We start from the raw sequence: 26,816 nt of genomic DNA on the forward strand, positions 1-26,816 counted from the left end.
TTAAGTCCTTGACATCGTGGTTCATCCGATGAGAGCCAACATGGGTATCCAGATCCCGCTGTTGGTTATTGACCGGAGAGTCATCTCGGTCATGTCTGCATGTCTCCCGAACCCGTAGGGTCTACACACTTAAGGTTCGGTGACACTAGGGTTATAGAGATATTAGTATGCGGTAACCCGAAAGTTGTTCGGAGTCCCGGATGAGATCCCGGACGTCACGAGGAGTTCCGGAATGGTCCGGAGGTAAAGAATTATATATAGGAAGTGCTATTTCGGCCATCGGGACAAGTTTCGGGGTCACCGGTATTGTACCGGGACCACCGGAAGGGTCCCGGGGGTCCACCGGGTGGGGCCACCTACCCCGGGGGGGCACATGGGCTGTAGGGGGTGCGCCTTGGCCTATATGGGCCAAGGGCACCAGCCCCAAGAGGCCCATGCGCCAAGAGATGAGGGAAAGGAAGAGTCCTAAAGGGGGAAGGCACCTCCTAGGTGCCTTGGGGAGGTGGGACTCCTCCCTGGCCGCACCCTTCCTTGGAGGAAGGGCCAAGGCTGCGCCCCCCCTCTCCCTTGGCCCTATATATAGTGGGGGGAAGGGAGGGTAACCATACCTAAGCCCTGGCACCTCCCTCTCCCTCCCATGACACATCTCCCTCCTCCCGCAGCGCTTGGCGAAGCCCTGTTGGAATCCCGCTACTTCCACCACCACGCCGTCGTGCTGCTGGATCTCCATCAACCTCTCCTCCCCCCTTGCTGGATCAAGAAGGAGGAGACGTCGCTGCTCCGTACGTGTGTTGAACGCGGAGGTGCCGTCCGTTCGGCGCTAGGATCATCGATGATTTGGATCACGACGAGTACGACTCCATCAAACCCGTTCTCTTGAACGCTTCCGCGCGCGATCTACAAGGTTATGTAGATCCACTCCTCCCTCGTTGCTAGATGACTCCATAGATAGATCTTGGTGACACGTAGGAAAATTTTGAATTTATGCTACGTTCCCCAACAGTGGCATCATGAGCCAGGTTTATCCGTAGTTTCTATGCACGAGTAGAACACAAAGTAGTTGTGGGCGTTCATTTTGTTCAATATGCTTACCGTTACTAGTCCAATCTTGATTCGGCGGCATTGTGGGATGAAGCGGCCCGGACCGACCTTACACGTACTCTTACGTGAGACTGATTCCACCGAATGACATGCACTAGTTGCATAAGGTGGCTAGCGGGTGTCTGTCTCTCCCACTTTAGTCGGATCGGATTCGATGAAAAGGGTCCTTATGAAGGGTAAATAGCAATTGGCATATCACGTTGTGGTTTTTGCGTAGGTAAGAAACGTTCTTGCTAGAAACCCATAGCAGCCACGTAAAACATGCAAACAACAATTAGAGGACGTCTAACTTGTTTTTGGAGGGTATGCTATGTGATGTGATATGGCCAAGAAGAATGTGATGAATGATATGTGATGTATGAGATTGATCATGTTCTTGTAATAGGAATCACGACTTGCATGTCGATGAGTATGACAACCGGCAGGAGCCATAGGAGTTGTCTTAATTTATTTATGACCTGCGTGTCAACATAAACGTCATGTAATTACTTTACTTTATTCCTAACCGTTAGTTGTAGAAGTAGAAGTAATAGTTGGCGAGACAACTTCATGAAGACACGATGATGGAGATCATGGTGTCATGCCGGTGACGATGATTATCATGGAGCCCTAAAGATGAAGATCAAAAGGAGCAATATGATATTGGCCATATCATGTCACTATTTGATTGCATGTGATGTTTATCATGTTTATACATCTTATTTGCTTAGAACGACGGTAGTAAATAAGATGATCCCTCGCTAAAATTTCAAGAAGGTGTTCCCCTAACTGTGCACCGTTGCGAAAGTTCGTCGTTTCGAAGCACCACATGATGATCGGGTGTGATAGATTCTTACGTTCGAATACAATGGGTGTTGACGAGCCTAGCATGTACAGACATGGCTCGGAACACATGCGAAACACTTAGGTTAACTTGACGAGCCTGGCATGTACAGACATGGCCTCGGAACACAAGAGACCGAAAGGTCGAGCATGAGTCGTATAGAAGATACGATCAACATGAAGATGTTCACCGATGTTGACTAGTCCGTCTCACGTGATGATCGGACACGGCCTAGTTGACTCGGATCATGTAATCACTCAGATGACTAGAGGGATGTCTATCTGAGTGGGAGTTCATAAGATGAACTTAATTATCCTGAACATAGTCAAAAGGTCTTCGCAAATTATGTCGTAGCTCGCGCTTCAGTTCTACTGTTTAGTTATGTTCCTAGAGAAAATTTAGTTGAAAGTTGATAGTAGCAATTATGCGGACTAGGTCCGTAAACTGAGGATTGTCCTCATTGCTTCATAGAAGGCTTATGTCCTTAATGCACCGCTCAGTGTGCTGAACCTCGAACGTCGTCTGTGGATGTTGCGAACATCTGACATACACATTTTGATAACTACGTGATAGTTCAGTTAAACGGTTTAGAGTTGAGGCACCGAAGACGTTTTGAAACGTCGCGAAACATATGAGATGTTTCGAGGGCTGAAATTGGGATTTCAGGCTCGTGCCCACGTCAAGAGGTATAAGACCTCCGACGATTTTCTTAGCCTGCAAAACTAAGGGAGAAAAGCTCAATTGTTGAGCTTGTGCTCAGATTGTCTGAGTACAACAATCATTTGAATCAAGTGGGAGGATGGTGGAGACTTGATGAGGTTATTGAACCGTCTCTTCAACTAGTGTGTGGCAGGGCACAGGAACTTGTTCCGGTGGCACCTACAACAATTGAAGTGGAAGCTTATGATAGTGATCATGAAACTTCAGATCAAGTCACTACCAAACCTCGTGGGATGACAAGGATGCGTACTACTTCAGAGTGGTACGTAATCCTGTCTTGGAAATCATGTTGCTAGACAACAATGAACCTACGAGCCATGGAGAAGCGATGGTGGGCCCGGATTCCGATAAATGGCTCGAGGCCATAAAATCCGAGATAGGATCCATGTATGAAAACAAAGTGTAGACTTTGGAAGAACTACTTGATGGTCGTAAGGCTGTTAGGTACATATGGATTTTAAAAGGAAGACGGACAATGATGGTAAGTATCACCATTAAGAAAGCTCGACTTGTCGTTAAGATGTTTTCCGACAAGTTCAAGGAGTTGACTACAATGAGACTTTCTCACTCGTAGCGATGCTAAGAGTTTGTTGGAATTATATTAGCAATTACTGCATTATTTGTGAAATCTTGCAGATAGGATGCAAAAACCATTGTTTCCTCGACGATTTTTGAGGAAAGGTTGTGTGTGATACAACCGGAAGGTTTTGTCAATCCTGAAAGATGCTAATAAGTATGCAAAGCTCCAGCAATCCTTCTGAGGACTGGAGTAAGCATCTTGGAGTTGGAATGTATGCTTTGATGAGATGATCAAAGATTTTGGGTGTATACAAAGTTTATGAGAAACTTGTATTTCCAAAGAAGTGAGTGGGAGCACTATAGAATTTCTGATGAATATATGTTGTTGACATATCGTAGATCAGAAATGACGTAGAATTTCTGGAAAGCATATAGGGTTATTTGGAAAGTGTTTTTCAATGGAAAGCCTGGATTAAGCTACTTGAACATTGAGCATCAAGATCTATAAGGATAGATCAAAACACTTAATGGTACTTTCAAATGAGCACATACCTTGACATGGTCTTGAAGGTGTTCAAGATGGATCAGTCAAAGAAGGAGTTCTTGCCTGAGTTGTAAGGTGTGAAGTTAAGACTTAAAGCTCGACCACGGCAGAATAGAGAGAAAGGATGAAGGTCGTCCCCTATGCTTAAGACATAGGCTCTACAGTATGCTATGCTGTGTACCGCACCTGAAGTGTGCCTTTCCATGAGTCAGTCAAGGGGTACAAGAGTGATCCAAGAATGGATCACAAGACAGCTGTCAAAGTTATCCTAGTAACTAGTGGACTAAGGAATTTTCTCGATTATGGAGGTGGTAAAAGAGTTCGTCGTAAAGGGTTACGCCGATGCAAACTTTGACACTAATCCAGATTATTCTGAGTAGTAAACCGGATTCGTATAGTAGAACAGTTATTTGGAATAGCTCCAAATAGAACGTGGTAGCTACATCTAGGAGATGACAAAGAGATTTGTAAAGCACACACAGATCTGAAAGATTCAGACCCGTTGACTATAACATCTCTCACAAGCATAACATGATCAAACCCAGAACTCATCGAGTGTTAATCACATGGTAATGTGAACTAGATTATTGACTCTAGTAAACTCTTTGGGTGTTAGTCACATGGGGATGTGACCTTGAGTGTTAATCACATATCGATGTGAACTGGATTATTGACTCTAGTGCAAGTGGGAGACTGTTGGAAATATGCCCTAGAGGCAATAATAAAATGATTATTATTATATTTCCTTGTTCATGATAATCGTTTATTATCCATGCTAGAATTGTATTGATAGGAAACTCAGATACATGTGTGGATACATAGACAACACCATGTCCCTAGTAAGCCTCTAGTTGACTAGCTCGTTGATCAATAGATGGTTATGGTTTCCTGACCATGGACATTGGATGCCGTTGATAACAGGATCACATCATTAGGAGAATGATGTGATGGACAAGACCCAATCCTAAGCCTAGCACAAGATCATGTAGTTCGTATGCTAAAGCTTTTCTAATGTCAAGTATCATTTCCTTAGACCATGAGATTGAGCAACTCCCGGATACCGTAGGAATACTTTGGGTGTGCCAAACGTCACAACGTAACTGGGTGACTATAAAGGTGCACTACGGGTATCTCCGAAAGTGTCTGTTGGGTTGGCACGAATCGAGACTGGGATTTGTCACTCCGTGTGACGGAGAGGTATCTCTGGGCCCACTCGGTACGACATCATCATAATGTGCACAATGTGATGAAGGAGTTGATCACGGGATGATGTGTTACGGAATGAGTAAAGAGACTTGCCGGTAACGAGATTGAACAAGGTATCGGGATACCGACGATCGAATCTCGGGCAAGTATCGTACCGCTAGACAAAGGGAATTGTATACGGGATTGATTAAGTCCTTGACATCGTGGTTCATCCGATGAGATCATCGTGGAACATGTGGGAGCCAACATGGGTATCCAGACCCCGCTGTTGGTTATTGACCGGAGAGTCATCTCGGTCATGTCTGCATGTCTCCCGAACCCGTAGGGTCTACACACTTAAGGTTCGGTGACGCTAGGGTTATAGAGATATTAGTATGCGGTAACCCGAAAGTTGTTCGGAGTCCCAGATGAGATCCCGGACGTCACGAGGAGTTCCAGAATGGTCCGGAGGTAAAGAATTATATATAGGAAGTGCTATTTCGGCCATCGGGACAAGTTTCGGGGTCACCGGTATTGTACCGGGACCACCGGAAGGGTCCCGGGGGTCCACCGGGTGGGGCCACCTACCCCGGGGGGCCACATGGGCTGTAGGGGGTGCGCCTTGGCCTATATGGGCCAAGGGCACCAGCCCCAAGAGGCCCATGCGCCAAGAGATGAGGGAAAGGAAGAGTCCTAAAGGGGGAAGGCACCTCCTAGGTGCCTTGGGGAGGTGGGACTCCTCCCTGGCCGCACCCTTCCTTGGAGGAAGGGCCAAGGATGCGCCCCCCCTCTCCCTTGGCCCTATATATAGTGGGGGGAAGGGAGGGCAACCATACCTAAGCCCTGGCACCTCCCTCTCCCTCCCATGACACATCTCCCTCCTCCCGCAGCGCTTGGCGAAGCCCTGTTGGAATCCCGCTACTTCCACCACCACGCCGTTGTGCTACTGGATCTCCATCAACCTCTCCTCCCCCCTTGCTGGATCAAGAAGGAGGAGACGTCGCTGCTCCGTACGTGTGTTGAACGCGGAGGTGCCGTCCGTTCGGCGCTAGGATCATCGGTGATTTGGATCACGACGAGTACGACTCCATCAACCCCGTTCTCTTGAACGCTTCCGCGCGCGATCTACAAGGGTATGTAGATCCACTCCTCCCTCGTTGCTAGATGACTCCATAGATAGATCTTGGTGACACGTAGGAAAATTTTGAATTTATGCTACGTTCCCCAACAACATGTTGTTAATCAGAAATGACGTAGAATTTCTGGAAAGCATATAGGGTTATTTGGAAAGTATTTTTCAATGGAAAGCCTGGATTAAGCTACTTGAACATTGAGCATCAAGATCTATAAGGATAGATCAAAACGCTTAATGGTACTTTCAAATGAGCACATACCTTGACATGATCTTGAAGGTGTTCAAGATGGATCAGCCAAAGAAGGAGTTCTTGCCTGAGTTGTAAGGTATGAAGTTAAGACTTAAAGCTCGACCACGGCAGAAGAAAGAGGAAGGACGAAGGTCGTCCCCTATGCTTTTGTCATAGGCTCTATACGGTATGCCATGCTAAGTACCGCACCTGATGTGTGCCTTGCCACATGTCTGACAAGAGGGTACAAAGGTGATCCAGGAGTGGATCACTAGATAGCGGTCAAAAATTGTCCTTGGAGTAATAAGGACATGTTTCTCTATTATGGAGGTGATAAAGAGTTCGACGTAAAGGGTTACATCGATGCAAGCTTTAACACCTATCCGAATGACTCTGAGTAGCAAACCGGATACGTATAGTGGAGCAACCATTTGGAATAGCTCCAAATAGAACGTGGTAGCTGCATCTGGGAGATGACATAGAGATTTGTGAAGTACATACGGATCTGAATGTTGCAGACCCGTTGACTAAAACCTCTCTCACAAGCAAAACATGATCAAACCCAGAACTCATTGAGTCTTAATCACATGATGATGTGAACTAGTTTAGTGACACTAGTAAACTCTTTGGATGTTGGTCACATGGCGATGTGAACTAGATTATTGACTCTAGTGCAAGTGGGAGACTGTTGAAAATATGCCCTAGAGGCAATAATAAATTGATTATTATTATATTTCCTTGTTCATGATAATCGTTTATTATCCATGCTAGAATTGTATTGATGGGAAACTCAGATACATGTGTGGATACATAGACAACACCATGTCCCTAGTAAGCCTCTAGTTGACTAGCTCGTTGATCAATAGATGGTTGCGGTTTCCTGACCATGGACATTGGATGTCGTTGATAACGGGATCACATCATTAGGAGAATGATGTGATGGACAAGACCCAATCCTAAGCCTAGCACAAAGATCGTGTAGTTCGTATGCTAAAGCTTTTCTAATGTCAAGTATCATTTCCTTAGACCATGAGATTGTGCAACTCCCGGATACCGTAGGAATACTTTGGGTGTGCCAAACGTCACAACGTAACTGGGTGGCTATAAAGGTACACTACAGGTATCTCCGAAAGTGTCTGTTGGGTTGGCACGAATCGAGACTGGGATTTGTCACTCCGTGTAAACGGAGAGGTATCTCTGGGCCCACTCGGTAGGACATCATCATAATGTGCACAAAGTGACCAAGGAGTTGATCACGGGATGATGTGTTACGGAATGAGTAAAGAGACTTGCCGGTAACGAGATTGAACAAGGTATCGGGATACCGACGATCGAATCTCGGGCAAGTACAATACCGCTAGACAAAGGGAATTGTATACGGGATTGATCGAATCCTCGACATCGTGGTTCATCCGATGAGATCATCGAGGAGCATGTGGGAGCCAACATGGGTATCCAGATCCCGCTGTTGGTTATTGGCCGGAGAGTCGTCTCGGTCATGTCTGCGTGTCTCCCGAACCCGTAGGGTCTACACACTTAAGGTTCGGTGACGCTAGGGTTATAGAGATATTAGTATGCGGTAACCCAAAAGTTGTTCGGAGTCCCGGATGAGATCCCGGACGTCACGAGGAGTTCCGGAATGGTCCGGAGGTAAAGATTTATATATGGGAAGTCTTGTTTTGGTCGCCGGAAAAGTTTCGCGCATTATCGGTATTGTACCGGGAGTGCCGAAAGGGGTCCGGGGGTCCACCAAGGGGGTCCACCTGCCACGGGGGGCCACATGGGCTGTAGAGGTGTGCGCCTTGGCCTATATGGGCCAAGGGCACCAGCCCCAAGAGGCCCATGCGCCAAGAGATAAGGGAAAGGAAGTGTCCTAAAAGGGGAAGGCACCTCCTAGGTGCCTTGGGGAGGATGGACTCCTCCCTGGCCGCACCCTTCCTTGGAGGAAGGGCCAAGGCTGCGCCCCCCCTCTCCCTTGGCCCTATATATAGTGGGGGAAGGGAGGGCAGCCGCACCTAAGCCCTGGCGCCTCCCTCTCCCTCCCATGACACATCTCCCTCCTCCCGCAGCGCTTGGCGAAGCCCTGTTGGAATCCCGCTACTTCCACCACCACGCCGTCGTGCTGCTGGATCTCCATCAACCTCTCCTCCCCTTGCTGGATCAAGAAGGAGGAGACGTCGCTGCTCCGTACGTGTGTTGAACGCGGAGGTGCCGTCCGTTCGGCGCTAGGATCATCGGTGATTTGGATCACGACGAGTACGACTCCATCAACCCCGTTCTCTTGAACGCTTCCGCACGTGATCTACAAGGGTATGTAGATCCACTCCTCCCTCGTTGCTAGATGACTCCATAGATTGATCTTGGTGACACGTAGGAAAATTTTGAATTATTGCTACGTTCTCCAACACATATCCCATTTTCTTAGATTATCTGATTCACCCTCATACAAATTTTTAATGCTGCATAGTGGATTTTTTCTATTGTTATGGCAAAAACACGAGGGCCAATTAATATGTTTACACATCAAGCCGTCATTGTTTGATTCAGTATGATGTGCAGCTTATATGGTTAGTTAGTAAATTTATTTACCTTTTATTCTTTGAGATGCCAACTTATTTACTTTGATTTTCAAATTATTTACTTTGATTAAGGCATAGATATAATAACTCATGCAATTTTCAAGTGCTTAGTTAGTGAAGTCTAACTCTGATTTTTTTTCTAATTTACTTTTCTTATTGCAGATTACTTCCCTCACACTCAACAATGTGAAGGTATATGGGAATTTATTCTTTTTGGGAGTTTTTCACATGTCTTACTGCAAATAATGATGGCGTGCATCCTTTCATTGCTTAAATTTCATAACTGTTCCTTTGTACTTCCATGTGTTTGTGTTCCATGTAGATTTATGCTAAATAGCATACTATGGATTCATAAAAAGATTATTTTACAGTTTTATCATTTGTATGGTCGATAGCCAATCACTGAAACAGAGAACATTGTTCTGAAAATCATAAACAACTCTTTAGGCACAAAAAAAAAATCATTATCGTCTCTTATGACAAGGAGTTTACTTTGTTGAGCATCCCCTTGCTATTTTTGTTCAATTTATTTTCTTAATCACACTGAAAGCGATCCCTGGTTTCATAGTTTTACTCAAATTTCACAAATATATTGTTGTAACTGGTATCTAGGTACACCATAGATCCCGAAAAGAACAAATTTAGGTATGCAAAAGTGCTACATGTGTCCTAATGTTCCCTGATACATTTGTTTCTTTGTGTTTCTGCAAAATCCTAGATTTTATCTGCAAGTTACTTAACCATTGAGGAAGGCGGTGCTATCATCCACTAGATGCAACTTCTGTTCTTCCCTCTGAAGGATCACATTTGCAAAGATCTTACTATCCCGTATTGCTGAATATGAACGTCTCATGAAATTACTTTGTAATAAATTGTTAGTTTCGTGGGTAATATTAAATCTAATCTGATTGTTCGTCTACCATCCAGAAGTTGAATGATATAACTAGGAGTATCGGCCTTACTTATGTGCCATTACAATGATGTAATCTAAACGATCTTATATTTCTTTACAGAGAGAGTATTATTCTAAAGTGTTGTTGCCAAAGTTGAATGATATAACTAGGAGGATTGACCCTATTTATGTACCATTACAATGACGTATATTATTCTAAAGTGTTGTTGCCAAAGCAGGATAATTTGTTCACTATTTTGTTCATCCTATTAGGAGAGTTAGCTTGCTAAGTAAAACAACAATTTTAAGCAATATTTCCCGCAGCAACGCGCGGGGAATCATCTAGTTATTCTAATAAGTGATATCATGAGTAAGGTTGAGACAAGGTTGCATGAATTAACATCAGTAGTATAAAAAAAATCTGATGGTTATGCCATGTGCTAGAATCTAAGGAGGAGCTTGAACTTGAAAATTGTTCAATATCGATCCCGGTGCCATCTTGGAGGTCCTGGCTTGAGGCAATGACTTATTCTCGTGAAGAACCTATACAGGAGAACCTAGTTTCTGTGCCAAAAAGGTTATTATCTATGGGTTTCCGCATACATCGCATCAAAAATATAAATTTTTCAAGAGTAGCTTTAGGGTGGCTCATAGAAAGCATAATCTGTACGATATCAACAACAAATGTTTTATTTTAAGCTAGAATTTCAAATGTGATAAGCAGTGGTATAGAGAACCATGCAAGTCTAGAAAAAGTGCATAAAGAGAATAAGTGTAGATCCTACCCATCTGCATTACACTTGGAATAATAGATTGCTAACGTGAGTGATGAATCTACTTGCTCTTTTAATTAACCGTAGGGATGACCCTCATGAGGATTCACCATGCAAAACGTTGGCAATCTAGGGGGCACGTATTTGTTCTTCTAGACCTGGTTAAGCAAGGCATTTTTAGCGAAAAATATTCAGATTTGTTATAAAAGTTCATCAATAGTATAAAGTACATGAAACATAATAAAATTAAGTTGCATTGGCTGAGCCTCTGATTATTCTTACAACACTTGAAAACAACGTTTATATACAAATTTTAAATTGCAGTTACAATTGAGAGTGGGTTCCTAGACAGGGCCGAAGACAGCACCCGATGACCCTGGGCACTTGCCTAAGCTCATATTCAAATTGGCAGTATCCTCATATTCAAATCCAATTTTTTAGGCATGGTTCTATGACTTACGTTGTCAAGTCTAAATTTTATTTTGGTCAATGTAACTAAATATTGATATATTATATATTAGTTCACTCTAAAATTACATTTATATGACTACTACGGTGACATTTCCACTACATCATTACTGTGGATTTTTGGTTCAAAAGTTTGCTGCTAATTTTATATGTTGTCTATCCGAGCACCTAATTTTGATTTCTAGCTTAGATATTTAGGTTTAAAGCCTTAAACTTGCCGATACTTCACAAAAGTTTCTGGCTCACCCATTGATCCCAGCATAGGATGCCTTTGTCTTCGCTTTGGATAATAGTGGTCTGCTTAATTATATCAGCTGCAGGATGATCAAAGAGTGTCAATGTCCTCGAAAAAAGAAAGAATTTCAATGAACAAGGTTTTTTCGTTAGGAAAAAAGCAGACAAGATTAGAGCCACCATCTTTTGGGCCGACTTTTCGGGCCTGTTTCTATCCGTTGCTCAAGCCCGGCTGCACTGAGAATCCGGACCCACAGGCCGAGATTCTGGTGGGTCCCGGTTCCGTTGCCGACGAGTCGACAGGAACAGCGGTGTTGATACCCCCACAGTCCCCAACCCCATCTGCACCCCCGGCTGTCATCTTCTTCCCCGCCCCCGCCCTCGCCCCAGCAACCGCTCGCCCTCGCCGCGGCGCCACCCATCGCACAGGTAATCCTTCCTCCTCCTCCTCCACCCAATTCCCCTCCGTTCGCGCCTCGTCTCGTAATCGCAGTTAGGGCTCGCAGCTTGCTCGATTAGAGGCATAGAGCTCAGATCGAACGATGCAGTCTGGTTGTGTTCATCGTCGGATCTCCCCCCTCGAGTTCCTGGGTGGGGTCTCGAGCCTCGACGCGTGAGTCACATTGCATCTGTGGGCGTCGAATTGGATGCCCCCGAGCCTCTGACTTTTGGTCCACAACGAGTGAATCAATCCCCAAATGCAACGGGGAAATGGAGTGGGTGGGAGGATAATGGGGGAACTGGATTCTGCTGTTACTGTCATGCGCTGTTCGTCGATGTTACTCCATCATTTAAGGGCCACTCGCCGTGTTCCTTGGAAATTGCAGTGGCCGTGTGCGGTGGGGTGGTTCTGCGAGGCTATGGCGATGGCGAGGAGGCAGCACGTCACCATATTCACCACGGCGAGCCTGCCGTGGATGACCGGCACTGCTGTCAACCCCCTGTTCCGGGCGGCTTACCTCGCCAAGGCCGGGGACTGGGAGGTCACGCTGGTGGTGCCGTGGCTGTCCAAGGGGGATCAGATGCTGGTTTACCCTAACAACATGAAATTCAGTGGGCCGGCGGAGCAAGAAGGCTATGTGCGGCGGTGGCTTGAGGAGCGGACTGGGCAGTTGCCGAGATTCAACATAAACTTCTATCCTGGGAAGGTAAACTTGAACGAATTGCCAAAATATATTGTTATCTCTTGTCATCATGTTGTAAATATCCCTTGAATATATGTGCATGTTTTGTGGTTTAGTACTTGATAGAAAGCGCAAATGAAGCCTCCCAATTTTTTGCAACACGTGAAAATACATCACCTATTGGTGTTTGGCCCTATCTATGCAACTGTACACTACAGGCATTTGTATGAACTTACATTACTTGTGGAACTAAAATGTTGTAGAATGGTATCTCCTGTGTCCTTGTTGGATACTGAGGCGTTGGAAATTTCAACTGAGTAGGTAGTAGAAGGTGATTAATTTTTGAAACGTTTATGTATACAGTACCTGCAATACTGTAACTAGCCCGCAAATTAATAATACTTGTGTTAGTTGAGCGCAGGACGAGCAGAAACTGAGAAGTACTGAATAATACTCCCTCCGTTCCTAAATATAAGCCTTTTTAGAGATTCCAATATGGACTACATACGGAGCAAAATGAGTGAATCTACACTCTAAAATACATCTATATACATCCGTATGTAGTATGTATTGATTGAAACCTCTAAAGTGACTTATATTTAGAAACGGAGGGAGTACATAACTTGTATTCACCCCTTTGATGATACGTACTTCCTCCGTTCCTAAATATTTGTCTTTCTAGACATTTCAAATGAACTACCACATACGGATGTATGTAGACATATTTTAGAGTGTAGATTCACTCATTTTGCTCCGTATGTGGTCACTTGTTGAAATCTCTAGAAAGACAAATATTTAGGAACGGAGGGAGTACATGGTAAAGCAGTAAATTGAGCATAGAAATAGTGGGGGAGGGAAGCTATCTAATGACTTAGTACTTGCCTTTATGCTCTACCAAAGGGCAGTATAAATTGATTTGGTGCTGATAATATTCTTTATATTCTGATCGCATGGCAGACTAGTCTAACTATGTTCATATGCAGTTCTCGACGGAGAAAAGAAGCATTCTACCTGTTGGGGATATTACCGAGACGATATCTGATGAAAAAGCAGATATTGCAGTTCTAGAAGAGCCAGAACATCTGACCTGGTACCATCATGGACGGAGGTGGAAAAACAAATTCCGTAAAGTTATAGGTGTTGTTCACACCAACTATCTGGAATACGTGAAGAGGGAGAAAAATGGGTATATTCAGGCATTTCTCTTAAAACATATCAATTCTTGGGTCACCGACATCTACTGCCATAAGGTTAGCAGTTTTATTTTCTATTATGTTTACTGTCACCTCGTTTTTTTTCAAGCATTTCATTAAGTATTAACATCCAGTTGGTTTTATGAAACCTCCTAAGTTTTCCAGTCTCATTAGGCTGAATATCTATATAGACGATTTCATGGATGCATAGTTGCCAATTTAACATCAATAGCATACATGGAATTGCCATATTTGTATAGCATTCATACAAAGCTGGTCCGTATTTTTTGACAGTTATTGTCTATCTAGGGCTGCCCCACTTGTTATCTGCACCGTAAACCATTATGGCTTCTGCATAATGCATTGCGGTAGCGTATTCATGAATGGTAATTTTTTCATATCTGTATTGGTACAAGAACATCATTCCATCCATGATTTGATATGCAAACATGGCTCCATTTTCTCTTTTTGAAGACAATAGTTTCTTCATCTAGTTTTTTTTGGTTATGTGCAGTTTCTGACCTTTTGTTGCCCGTGATGTTTTATCTAGGTTATAAGATTATCGGGAGCAACTCAGGAAGTCCCGAGATCTGTAATCTGTAATGTTCATGGAGTAAACCCAAAATTTATTGAAATTGGCAAATTGAAGCATCGGCAAATATCTCAAAGAGAGCAATCATTCTTCAAGGGTGCATATTATATTGGGAAGATGGTCTGGAGTAAAGGCTACACAGAGCTGCTCCACCTGCTTCAGAAGCACCAAAAGGAACTGTCTGGTCTCAAGATGGAGCTCTATGGCAGTGGAGAAGATTCGGGTGAAGTTAAAGCATCAGCTGAAAAACTCAATCTGGACGTTAGAGTCTATCCTGGGCGCGACCATGCAGATTCAATATTTCACGAGTGAGATCCTGCGTTTTCCCTATTCCTTAATTTATCTTTTCCTGTGCACCTAAGGGGCCACACAAGCTATGTAGCTGCTAGGGCTAGTTCGAGCTATTCATTTTGCCACAAGTGCATTATGTCATCAATTTATTCCTAATCCAGCTGATTTATATTACCTATTGTTTGTTTCAGCTACAAGGTTTTCATAAACCCAAGCACAACAGATGTAGTTTGCACCACAACTGCAGAAGCCTTGGCGATGGGAAAGATTGTGATCTGCGCAAATCATCCTTCAAATGAATTTTTCAAAAGATTTCCCAACTGCCACATGTACAGCACGGAGAAAGAGTTTGTGAGACTAACCATGAAAGCACTGTCAGAAGAACCAATCCCACTGACAGAGGAACTGAGGCACGAGCTTTCCTGGGAGGCAGCGACAGAGAGGTTTGTCAGGGTTGCCGAAATCGCACCAGCCACGCCCGCCAAGCAAACTCCTTCCACTTCACAGCGTTTCATGTACATCAACCCGGATGAGCTGAAGAAGAACATGGAAGAGGCATCTGCATTTTTTCACAACACCATCTCCGGGTTTGAAGCTGCCCGCTGTGTGTTTGGCGCCATACCGAACAGTCTGCAGCCCGATGAACAGCAGTGCAAGGAGCTCGGGTGGAGACCCCAGGGATTATAGCCTTTCCACCTCCATGCCGTTGCCGTTGATCATGCAAGTTTACAACTAATTGCAGTCCAGTTTGGGGGGGGGGGGGGGGGGGGGGGGGGGGCTCAGGGAACTAACTCTGAAACGGAAACATGTGTGCTCTGAAAAGGATTACCGTTTGACTTTTGACAGGCCCTTGCTTTGCTTTCTGGTGTGATGAAACTGCAGTTTTCCTTGGTGTCGTCCATCAGATCTGTATCTGGCGATTGTGAAGTCTACCAGCAGGTGAGGAGTGCTCCTGTAAATTGCAAAGTTGAAGCGCTCGGCGGTGCGACGGCCTCATCGTCAGGTGGCATGTATGTATGCTTTGTAACATAACGTGCGTGGCAACTACTCCACTACCGTGTAAAGCCGGCTTGTGTTTCGCAACAATTCTATGTGCTCCTGCTCTTGGCCCATCTGAAAAAGTCTTCTTGTATGTATATGTTGCTCCGTTCCTGTGTGCCACTTGTTAAAACCTGGAGTGCTTTTGGTCGGGTGGCCTACGTGCCGAGCAGTTGGAGCACCAACCAGCAAGCGATGACGTGAGGCGTCGTGTTTGCTTCCTGGCAGCAATTGACCCCCGCTCGACGCATCATCCGTCCGGTATACACATCTCCGTCCACCTCACACGATTCCGACCAAATTCATAGCCGAGACATATACACGCACTAAAACGTGTCTATATACATCTCATTAAATTTTTATACAATAATAAAACATCTTTTGGGGTTACAGTACAACATCTTTTTTTAAAGGGTTACAGTAAAACATCTTATAATTCGAAATAGAGGGAGTACTTTTTTTTAGAGGAAAACAAACAAAATACAATAGTAGTATAGCAACATGATTGATGACGCAGAAGCGGAGATATGATATTCCGGGAGGGAGAATCTTGCAAAAGACTGGGGAATCTGGCGAGGGCAGCGGATAGGGATAACCATTAAAACCACGCACGCCGCCGAGTGAACAAGTCCTTGTCATTTCTTTTTCCTCTTCTCTGCTCCGTCTTCCCGTTGTTCCGCTCCCGCAGCAACACCAACACCAACACGGTTGCTTCTCCCCCAGCGGCGGAAGGAATCTCGAGCCCCCTCCTTCCCCGGCGCCGGGCGGGGCCTCGACGGGTAAATCGCGACGGCGCCCTAGAACCCCCGAGCAGCCGGGCGATGGAGGACCGCGGCGGCGGCGGCGGGGGCGGGGGCGCGCGGCGGGTGGGGGACTACGTGCTGCTGCACCCGATCGGGTCGGGGGCCTACTCGCAGGTCTGGCTGGCGAAGCACGTCGCGCGGGGCACCGAGGTGGCCGTCAAGGAGATCGCCATGGACCGCCTCAGCGCGAAGCTCCGCGACAGCCTCCTCTCCGAGGTCGACATCCTCCGCCGCATCACGCATCCCAACATCATCGCGCTCCACGACTCCATCAGGGTAGGGTGCCCTCCCTCCTCTCTCTCTCTGCCTGTCTCTCGCGCAATTGCTTTCGATCTGTTAGTTTTATTTATTTGTTTTTTTATGTCATTGTCTGCTGTCTATTAGTATTAGCCTGATATATGCCTAGAATTGGGAGCCGCTGATGACGATCTCTAGTTCGATTTGGTTTGGAATGCTCGGTAGGTAGACAACCAAGCAAATGATAGTTTTGAACTTGATGTCTCCCCCTCTCCTAGTACTATCCACATAGATTCAGCAATTTTTTCAACTATTTTAGTTTTTATCCACATAGATTCCAGAAGAATAACTGTTTTTCTTTATTGATTATGAAGTGATATATGTCTTGTGTATGTCTTTCAGGATGGTGGGAGGATATATCTCATATTGGAGTATTGTCGAGGTGGTGACTTATACGCCTATCTTCTACGGCATAAAAGGGTTCCTGAAAGTGTTGCTAAGCATTTTATTCGGCAGCTAGGCAAGCATCTTCCCCATCTCCCGTCTCTTCCCATGGTTTATTCATGTTCTGTGCCTTGCTCATAATCTCTTGTTTCTGCAGCATGTGGTCTTCAGAAGCTTCGTGAAAGCAACGTGGTTCATCGGGATCTTAAACCACAGGTCAGTCATCGCTGTCAACTATTGGTTTGCATTTCTCTGCGTATTCCGTGATCAAGAGTCTGGCAAAAGAAATACAATCTCTCAATACGGTTGCTTGATAATTTTACCAAACCATTGAATTATAAATTTTGTGGTTGTCCAAACAGAACATTCTTCTTGTTTCAAATAATGGAACTTCCATCTTGAAGATTGCTGACTTCGGATTTGCAAAGTGAGTTACTTCTGTTCTATTTCATTCATTCTCGGAGAAAAGAACATTAGTTGCTACTTTCCTCGTATGACCTTGGTTTAGTGGACTGAATCACAAATCCCTGTTTTAAATCTTTGTTCTAGTGGATGCCATGTAAAATTGCTATCATGCTACATATCATAAGAATGACATATGCCAGCCTTTCTTTCTTGCTGCCACATTTCTTTGTGGGGGTCCACCAGCTTCTGCTTGTTTTTCACCGTTATTTGATTTTCTTTTCCTGAGCGACTAGCGCTATGTCGACTGATGTGGACCAGAATATTGGGAATAGACACCATGCCATGGCCAAACGGATCTGCTCCTTTCTTAACTGATGTGTATCCTGCACTAATAGGTCAGTGTTTTGTTTCAATTGCGAAATAGCACACTATCTAACCCACTCCTTTCCTAACACTTAATGGACTTGCATCTTTCATTGGTAGATCCATTTTACCTAGTTTAGCAAAAATGTGCAGTATCGGGTTCAAAAGTTCCCTCAACATGTCTGCAGTAACTCCTATAATCTGAATTGATATTGTGCTATTGCTGGAGAAAAATATCCCACATTTTCTAAGAAAACCTCTGCAACATACAAAGTTTGTCTGCAATAATTTTGACAAAAAGAAAAAAACAGAGCTGCAACCTTTAAAGTTACATCTGCTTCATTTTGAGGTAGTTTTTGTAACATTTGCAAATTGCATGTGTTCATGAACTCGCATCTCGGCTTTCACTGCACGCTGCTGATCAAGTGGGTTTAATAATGGGTGAATGAGTCGTCAACTATCGGATAACTTCAGTATGTCAGGCGTCTGATACTTTATCTGTTCCAGTTTCACTCATTTTGTATTTGTGTGCGTGAGCAGATTTTTGCAACCTTCTGGTCTAGCTGAAACACTTTGTGGTTCACCCCTTTACATGGCTCCAGAAGTCATGCAAGCTCAGAAGTATGATGCAAAGGTCGGACCTTTTTTTTTTCTTTCTGTTTCTGTGTGGGCTTTGTGATCGACTGTACCTATTCTTGACTCTGTGTTTCATGCTCGATTTCTGACAGAACAGGCAGATCTTTGGAGCGTTGGTATTATTCTATATCAACTTGTTACTGGATCTCCACCTTTTAACGGGGATAGTCAAATCCAGGTTTATCTCATTTTTAATATGATATAGTTTCTTCTACATTGTTGAAATAGTATGTGCCTACAAGTGCTAATGGAAACTATCATTACTTTATCAGTTGATGAAAAACATACTAAAGTCAGGTCAATTACGATTTCCATCTGATTGTGAGTTGAGCCATGATTGCATTGACTTGTGCAGAAAGTTACTGCGAATCAGTTCAGGTACAAATCATTGTCTCTACTTTATACGGAAACAATTTTATGCAAGCAGTAGGCAGTTCCTCATGTCATTATTTATTCTACTGCTACTTGTTTTTTTTCTGGCATAAGTATTGCTACTTGGTGGGGTGAAGTATTCAGAAGTATTACTGTGACCTAACAGACATCTGGTCGAAAATGAATGGTACCATTCAAAAGTAAATTTGGGTGGCATTGTAATTGGCCATTTTTTCTTCTCTTTGACTCCATTTGCACCCTTCCTGGATTTACTGACTCATTTATTCCTTAATAGTTACCATGCAAAATAATAAATTGTATCAGAGTATTAATTATTGCTAGATAAACACTATTATAACAACATGTGAGTTGTGAATTAGGCTGTACCAGAGGAGGATAATTGTTTATTAATGCACTTCTATTTTTTGCCTGTGCAATTTTAAGTTCTAAAGTCATCACAATTGCATGTTTTCTTCATGAATAATTAACAGTAGTGACTGGTAACCATGTACAGTGTATCATTGAACATCATGAATTGTTCAAAAGAAAAAGATTAAAGCACATTATGCAATCTGTTACGATATATACTCCCTCCGTTTTTATTTACTCTGCATATTAGATTTGACTGAAGTCAAACTTCATAAAGTTTGACCAAGTTCATAGAAAAAAATATGAACATTTACAATACAAATCTATATGATGTGAAAGTGTATTCAATAATGAATCTAATGGTATTGATTTGTTATTGTATACGTTAATGTGTTTGTCTATAAACTTTGTCAAAGTTTACAAAGTTTGACTTTGACCAAAGCTAATATGCGGAGTAAACAAAAACGGAGGGAGTATTAAGGAGTATTAATGGTACCGTTCTAATATGTGTAATTGATGCAGTGGAACGCCTTACAGTTGAAGAGTTTGTGAACCATCCATTTCTCTCTGAACATGCTCCAGAGAGAATCTTGAGGTAATATCTTTGTGCTACCATCTTTATACCACATCATGCAATGTGTTTGATATTATGTAGTGCATTGGCAGTCGGACACCATCAGACACAAGAGATGGCTTTCCCTTCACTAAAAGCAGTCCAACGAGGCTTTCGGGCCAAAGTTCTCAAGAAGATTGTATGCCTTTTCCTTTAGATCTGTCAACTGGACAGGAGGAGAGTCCTGCTCCTGAGAGTAATGCCCCAATGAAATCTTATGGGTTTGCTACTAGTAAAAAGTTGGATAAAACTTCAGGCCAGAGTCCGTCGAAGCATACAGGCCTGTTCTCCAGATACATCATGGGCAACAATTATGCACCTAGCAGTCAACGTCTGGACCATCCTGGTCAAAGGACCAAAGAAAGCAAGATTGGTGAAGGACGTGGTGCTAAAGGTGTTCATCCAGAAGGTACCGAAGTCTCTTGTGATTATCACACATTTCTTCATAATCATTGCGAATAGTTCTTACTGAATTCATTATTTTTGCTTTGTAATGTAGATTCCCCTATCATTGATTCATTAGAGTTTGTAGATCAGGAATATGTCTTTGTGTCTGGACATGCGGAAGGATCCTCTTCTTCAACAAGTGCCTCTCTACAGCGCAATTTACCGGCTAAATATGAGAATCCTTCTGTTTCGCCACCAAATTTAGCTGCTCTGAGTGCACCAGTGCCAATAAATGGCACCGCGATAAACAGGCAACAGTCTGCTGGAACTGGTAGCTTGGACAGTCATTGTTCTCCGATATCTGGTACTTCACATGGATCTGCTTACATGAGTGATGGCTTGGATCAACCACCATCTGATTATCTGACCAGGATTAGATTATTGGGGCAGTATGCTTCTACCATAGTGGAGTTGGTCAAAGAAGAGGTAAATTTATATGCTTGATGACTCTCTAGTCTTTGTTTCCTTGCTTTCCTATTTAATTCCCTTCTATTTTATTTCATCTCAACTTTTTGAGATGTTGGAACTTTTTGTTCAGATGTTTGTGTGCTTTTCTTACTGCGGCAAACTATTATGTTTTTCTATCACATTGATCTGCCTAAAGTAACTTTGTGAGCATTATCTATGTGACTTCTAACTTGTTACGTCTTGTTGGCCAACCACCCAAAAATCTTTGAAGATAAAAGGTGGCAGGCACTTAGAGGCATTCTCGATCCAGCTAATTATTCTTGCGACCTGGAAGCAAGCAATTCACATATGCAATTCCTATGCGGCTTCAGCTGCCAGAGAGAGTCCCTTGCATGATATCACTATGAAGGGGCTTGATACTGACGCTCCCCATTTGCTTGCAAACTCTCAAATGGCTGATGAAGAATGCACACAGATTGAAAGGCAGTTTCTCACTGAAGTTGAACATGCTGAAGAACTTGCAAGCACTGTAGGACAGATACCTGGTACTGTACCTTGCTTGGGGCCGTGAGCCATTATCATCTGTTTTGTAGGACTTTCTTTTGTGCTGATAGTGAGCTAATGCATGCAGATGCTACAGCAATGCCCGACGCGGTTGAATTAATATTTCAATATGCACTAGAATATGGAAGGCATGGTGGTGTAAGTACAAGCATGCTTTCTTCCATCCCAGAACCAACAGCAGTTGGTTTTTTACGACTTTTGTCCACCCGCTCATTTTGTTTTCTTTCTGGTCTTGATTGCAGGTTGTCGAGATGATGGGGAAAGCAGCAGTGGCCATGTCGCGGTATACAAAGGCAATATGCTTGCTGCGTTTTCTCCTGATGGAGGCACCGTCGCTTGCCCTCAACCCGCCTTTGTCCCTGACTAGATCTGACCGACACCGACTGCGCTCATACATTGAAGCTCTCAACGCAAGGCTCAGCCAGTTGCAATGCCCGAGTCACTGACCACTGCCGGTGGGCCTTCTTGGGGGCTGACTTGTACAATATTCTTTCATTTGTACATATATTTGTTGGCCCAAACGAGGGCGTGTAAGATAGCCACGCTAGAGATCGTGAGATTAGCGAATGTAGCGGAAATCCAGTGTAACTGCCCAAACTACTACGTAATGTGAGGCGTGTGTGCGTGTGTTGTTAACTTATTATATGCATGCTTTATTCTGTACCAATTAAGGCTGCAGGCTGCAGCCATGGTCATGATGTGAACAGACTGAAGGTGTTGTACTGACTGTCTATGGTTTACTGTTTGTCTGCTTCAACCTAGCTTATGATCGCCACTTGTGCCACCTCTCGTGAAAACCGAGGGAGGAGAACAGATCCCACAGATCCACCGCCGGCTAGCCTGTGGGTTCTTCCCCCCTTCGTCTGCCGTTCGGGCAGCGGATGGAGTGGAGGACCCCGGTGCTAGGCTACGGTATGTAGATAGGTTAGGGTCTAGTTTGTGCAGCGGCGGAGTTTTAGTGGAGGCAACAACATCGTTCCAACGAATAAGGTGTCCATGGCTCCCTCCATCTCGACAAGGAGACGGCGTCATGTGTCTCTTGCAGGTCGCTCGGACCGGCGAGGTTAGGTTTTCCGAATGTGGTAGCAGCGGCGGTGACCCCATCTTTTGGAATTGTGTTCTCCGGCTTCGTTGTCTCGATGGTGCGTGCTCCAACACTGTCTTGGAGTCTTGGAGATTTATTTAGGATGCAGTGGATCAGCGTTTGTCCTTTCTTCGGGGCACGACGGCGTTGGCCTGAGCAGGGCTGGTTTGGTGCATGTCAAATGGATGGCAACGGGCAGTTCCAGTGCTCTTCTGCGACTTGGTCGAGTGAAGACGATGGATCTGGAGTCCGACGGGCACGGGGACACTCCCCGGCCGATGAGCCACATCGAAGAAGGTTCTGCCGTTCGCCGTGGGCGAGTTCATCGGCTCACAAAGCGGCTTTGTCCACGATAGTGCTTCTTCGGACCGGGGTATGAAGGTTTGTTGTCTCTCTTATCTCCGGTGGCGCTGTCGGGGTGGTGGAGATTGGCGGCAGTTGGCAATCTGCACAAGCACCTCCAAGGTTGTGATTGTAATTTATCTCATCTCGAGGTGTTTTGTGCAAATGCACTTGGACTTCTGTCCTCTCTTTGTCTCGTCAGGGACTGTGTGTGTTGTAACTTTGACAAATACTAAAACACGTGGTTACCTTTTAAAAAAGCATGGTTTGGTCCCTGCAGGAGATATCAAAACAGTAGGCTCTCAAACCAAAGGAAGAGCAGAAAAACCCTGACCTAACATCTCGACCTTCGCGGCGGCTCGGGCGTAGCCCAGATCCGCCGCCGCTACCTTCCCCCACCCTCTCCTCCACCCCCTCGCCGCTGTCGAACGACGTTGCCGGGCTAAGCCCGCTCAGTGGATGGCGGCGGTGTGGCTCTCCTAGCTCGGCTCCTGCTCTCTATGTTCTGGATCGTGGGCGGTGGCCCTGTGTGCGGCGGGCGCCGTGGTCGCGGGGGCGGCACAACGGCCGGTCTTGCGATGCTCCGACCTCCTTGCTGGCGACTGATGACCCACAAGTATAGGGGATCAATTGTAGCTCTTTTCGATAAGTAAGAGTGTCGAACCCAACGAGGAGCAGAAGGAAATGACAAGTGATTTTCAGCAAGGTAATGTTTGCAAGTGCTGAAATTGTAAATAACAGAGTAGTTTGATAGCAAGATATTTTGTAACGATCAAGTAATGATAATAGTAACAAAAGTGCAGCAAGGTAGCTCAATCCTTTTGAGGCAAAGGACAAGCCAAAACGGTCTCTTATAATAGGAAAGTCGTTCTTGAGGGTACACGGGAATTTCATCTAGTCACTTTCATCATGTTTGTTCGATTTGTGTTCGCTACTTTGATAATTTGATATGTGGGTGGACCGGTGCTTAGGTGTTGTTCTTACTTGAACAAACCTCCTATTTATGATTAACCCTCCCGCAAGCATCCGCAACTACGAGAAAAGTATTAAGAATAAATTCTAACCATGGCATTAAACTTTTGGATCCAATCGGTCTCTTATGAAATAACGCATAAACTGGGGTTTAAGCATTTGTCACTCTCACAACCCATCATCTAATTGCTACTCCATAATGCATTCGCTTAGGCACAAATATAGTGAAGTGTCATGTAGTCGACGTTCACATGACACCACTAAGGGAATCACAACATACATATGTAAGTGCATCTAGTGCCCCTTAGTGATTTTGGTGTATTGAAGACTTATAGGTTAAGGGACTAATGCGTTGTGAGTGTACACAGGTCTATAAGTCTATGAGGAGTTTGATATTTACAGGAAAAGTCGACCCCTAAAAATGAATATCTTTGACTGAAGATTTTGGTATTTTTGAAGACTTTCATGAAGACTTTGAAAGTGAAGAAATTGGTGTGTCCGTGAAAACTTGATATTCATGCGAGGAATATGAAGCTTGAAAACCTTCGTTTTCATAGTTTTGTTTTTCTCTTTCTTGAGTCATAGGAAACACCGTACTATTAAAGGGGGTCGAGGAAATACTAAGGAAAAATTTCCATGTGATGCTTAACTCAAAATCCTACACCTACCAATCCCTTCGAGTGAAGCCATTGGAAATCTCATACAGTTCAGTCAATTTCTTCAGTGACAGAGACGAAGTTCTTCTGGTCTCTGAGGAATTTGTCCTGACTGAGGAGTTAGGAATTCACCAGTGCGGATTGCCTACACAGTGAGGAACATGATAGCCCTGAGGATTTTGCTACTCAAAATTCCGACCGTTGCTGTGCTATGCGCCAGCTGTCCCAAAATATCTATCCACCTAACGGTCATATCATTGAAGGGCATTTATGTCTTATCATGTCGAGCTGCTCCCTAGGCTATAAATAGCCGCCCCTACAACCACTAGCTGGTTGGCTGCTCCGAGAGAAACTGACACTTGTCATTTGAGAGCAACCCATCCTCCGAGGACTTTGAGCGAAAATCATCAAGTGAGGAAAAACCAAAAACCCAAAACCCAAACACCTACAAACCCCAAGTGATTGAGCATCACTGAAGAGATTGATTCTGAGTGGATCCGACGCTTGTTACCTTTGAAGATTGTGCTTCTTCCAGATGGTTAGGCGTCATGGTCTAGAGCATCCAAGAGGAATTGTGGATCGCCGGGTGACCAAGTTTGTGAAGGTTTGGAAGTCGCCTGAAGACTTACCACGAGTGATTGGACGAGGTCTGTGTGGCCTTAGTTCAAGGAGAATACGGTGAGGACTGGGTGTCTTGGACTGAGTGTCCTTGACTGGGTGTCCAGGACTGTGTGTCCTCGAGTTTAAATACTGAGCCGCTCCAACCAGACGTACAACCGAGACAGCAGTTGGAACTGGTCTACCAAATCATTGTCTTCACCAAGCTTACTGGTTCTATTCCCTCAACTCTTTCGTTTCCTCATAACTGTGTTGTGTGTTTGTTCATATCTGTGTTTGAAGACTTTAACTGAAGATTTTATCAATTTCCCCAGTTCAATTTCTTCAGTCTGTTTGTCTTCATCCTGAGTTATCCTGTGCTTACGCTTCTTGTACTCTGTGCCTGTCTTCATTTCATCATGATGACTATGCTTGTATTCTTTTATGTTTACTTTTGAGTACTTCGCTAAGGAATTTCCTCACCGGCAAATTCCTCAGTGAAGAATTTCATAAAAATCGCCTATTCACCCCCCTCTAGTCGATATAACGCACTTTCAATTGGTATCAGAGCAAGGTACTCCCTTGTTCTGTGTGATTTTGGTTTAACCGCCTGGAGTTTTAGTTATGTCGACCGCAGGTATGACGAAGGTGACATGCCCCATCTTTGACGGTCACGAGTATCCCAAGTGGAAGGCCATGATGAAGAAATGCCTCATGGCGATGAACAGCGAGTTGTGGACCGTCACTGAGATTGGCCTGACTGATCTGTGCAAAATGGCGGATGCTGATGACATTCGCAAGTATACTCTTCTCAACCTCACGGCGAAGGATGTCATCTGCTCCAGTCTATCACAAAATCAGTTCAGAAATATCATGCATCTCGATCATGCGAAGCTCATCTGGGACCGTCTCTCTGAGGTCTATGAAGGTCATCGAATCTGTCATGATCCTTGGTTTGAGGACTTCAAGGAATCTCTCGAAACGATGACATTCGAACCAGAATCATCATCTTCTGCATCATGCCTTATGGCAAGAGATGCTGAGGTAACTGAATGCTACCTATCCGAGTCCAGTGATGATGAATCTGGTGATGAATTTGGACCCAGCTATGTCAAACTTGCTTCCCTTGCCACTAAACAACAAAGAGCTTTGGAAAAAGTTCACTATATGCTAAACAAAAGCGATGATATGTTGGGTGAAGAAATGGATCAGTCAAAAGCTTTGGCTAAAAGTCTTCAGAGACTTCATACTAAGTATGACACCCTTCAAGATCAACATAACACTCTCTTATTCGATCATGAGAAGCTTTCTTATGAATTTCTTCAAATAAAACAAGATCTTGAAAAGCTAAGAGTGAGTTATGAAGATCTTCAGAAGGAGCGCGATTCATTACTTGCTCAACAAATCAGCGCTTCTCAGGAAGAATTTGTTCCTCCATGTTTGAAGTGCATTGAACGTGAATCTGCTAATTCTTCACCTGAATGTTCAAATGTTGCTAATGTTTCAAATTCTTCACATGCCTCTGCTATCACTAATTCCTCATCTGAGGACATTGCTAGTATCACTAACGATGCATGGCTGAAGGAATTTTACACGGCAGGCGTGTACAAAAGCCTCAAAGGGCATCAAGCTCTTTATGATGTGCTTAAAAAGCAGATCCTCAACAGGAACCCTAGGAAAGAGGGTATCGCCTTTGAGAGGAAACTTAATGCTGGTGGTACATATTGGAAGCCTGAGCAGTACCCCAAAACTACATGGGTTGCTACAAAGGGACCTCCAGTTGATCCATCTAACTTATCTGGACTTGCATGCGAATCTCCTCATTCTGATGATTAGTCAATTGACTCCAACTATAAACTGTTCAAAAATCAGAATGGTGAAGTATTTGCTAGATATGTTGGCACTAACTGCAGGAACGACTCCCCTATGAAGAAAATCTGGGTTCCCAAAAGATGCCTTGAAAATCTTCAGGTGAATGTCATCATGACACCACCTGTGAAGAATAGGAACCCCAGATCACATTCTTCACATGGACCAAATTCCTCATATGGATCAAAGTCCTCA

The 26,816-nt window shown here is 44.3% G+C and overlaps 2 protein-coding genes across 3 annotated transcripts; both read left to right on the top strand.

The window, feature by feature from the left end:
• The first annotated feature begins 11,479 nt into the window (after window positions 1–11,479).
• Window positions 11,480–15,538, top strand: LOC125529345 (digalactosyldiacylglycerol synthase 2, chloroplastic). The gene is made up of 5 exons (XM_048693759.2): window positions 11,480–11,631; window positions 12,030–12,350; window positions 13,310–13,576; window positions 14,070–14,419; window positions 14,594–15,538. Exons 2-5 carry the CDS (start codon window positions 12,063–12,065, stop codon window positions 15,087–15,089), a joined length of 1,401 nt encoding a protein of 466 aa, XP_048549716.1. The 5' UTR covers window positions 11,480–11,631; window positions 12,030–12,062; the 3' UTR covers window positions 15,090–15,538.
• Window positions 15,539–16,057: 519 nt separating this feature from the next.
• On the top strand, window positions 16,058–21,841 carry LOC125529344 (Protein kinase superfamily protein). 2 transcript variants are annotated; one of them, XM_048693758.2, is made up of 13 exons: window positions 16,058–16,519; window positions 16,883–17,000; window positions 17,082–17,140; window positions 17,287–17,351; window positions 18,233–18,326; window positions 18,426–18,506; window positions 18,601–18,706; window positions 19,592–19,664; window positions 19,736–20,091; window positions 20,215–20,555; window positions 20,809–21,082; window positions 21,169–21,239; window positions 21,344–21,841. In XM_048693758.2, the coding sequence occupies exons 1-13, from the start codon at window positions 16,262–16,264 to the stop codon at window positions 21,545–21,547; spliced, it is 2,100 nt and encodes a 699-aa protein (XP_048549715.1). In that variant the 5' UTR covers window positions 16,058–16,261; the 3' UTR covers window positions 21,548–21,841. The 2 variants fall into 2 exon arrangements, with proteins under 2 accessions (XP_048549715.1, XP_048549714.1); XM_048693757.2 differs by having other exon boundaries at window positions 16,059–16,519; window positions 20,182–20,555.
• The last annotated feature ends 4,975 nt before the right edge of the window (window positions 21,842–26,816 follow it).

Source organism: Triticum urartu, chromosome 4A, assembly GCF_056163025.1.
Source record: "Triticum urartu cultivar PI428250 chromosome 4A, HENAU_Tu73, whole genome shotgun sequence".
NCBI lineage: Eukaryota > Viridiplantae > Streptophyta > Magnoliopsida > Poales > Poaceae > Triticum > Triticum urartu.

Bases quoted from the DNA above. Each gene is read 5' to 3' on its own strand.
- LOC125529345 (XM_048693759.2), top strand. From the start codon at position 12,063: ATGGCGATGGCGAGGAGGCAGCACGTCACCATATTCACCACGGCGAGC. The intron at 13,577-14,069 runs GTTAGCAGTTTT...TGTTTTATCTAG, and splicing joins CCGACATCTACTGCCATAAG to GTTATAAGATTATCGGGAGC. The intron at 14,420-14,593 runs GTGAGATCCTGC...TGTTTGTTTCAG, and splicing joins GCAGATTCAATATTTCACGA to CTACAAGGTTTTCATAAACC.
- LOC125529344 (XM_048693757.2), top strand. From the start codon at position 16,262: ATGGAGGACCGCGGCGGCGGCGGCGGGGGCGGGGGCGCGCGGCGGGTG. The intron at 17,141-17,286 runs GTCAGTCATCGC...TTGTCCAAACAG, and splicing joins ATCGGGATCTTAAACCACAG to AACATTCTTCTTGTTTCAAA. The intron at 20,556-20,808 runs GTAAATTTATAT...AAATCTTTGAAG, and splicing joins TGGAGTTGGTCAAAGAAGAG to ATAAAAGGTGGCAGGCACTT.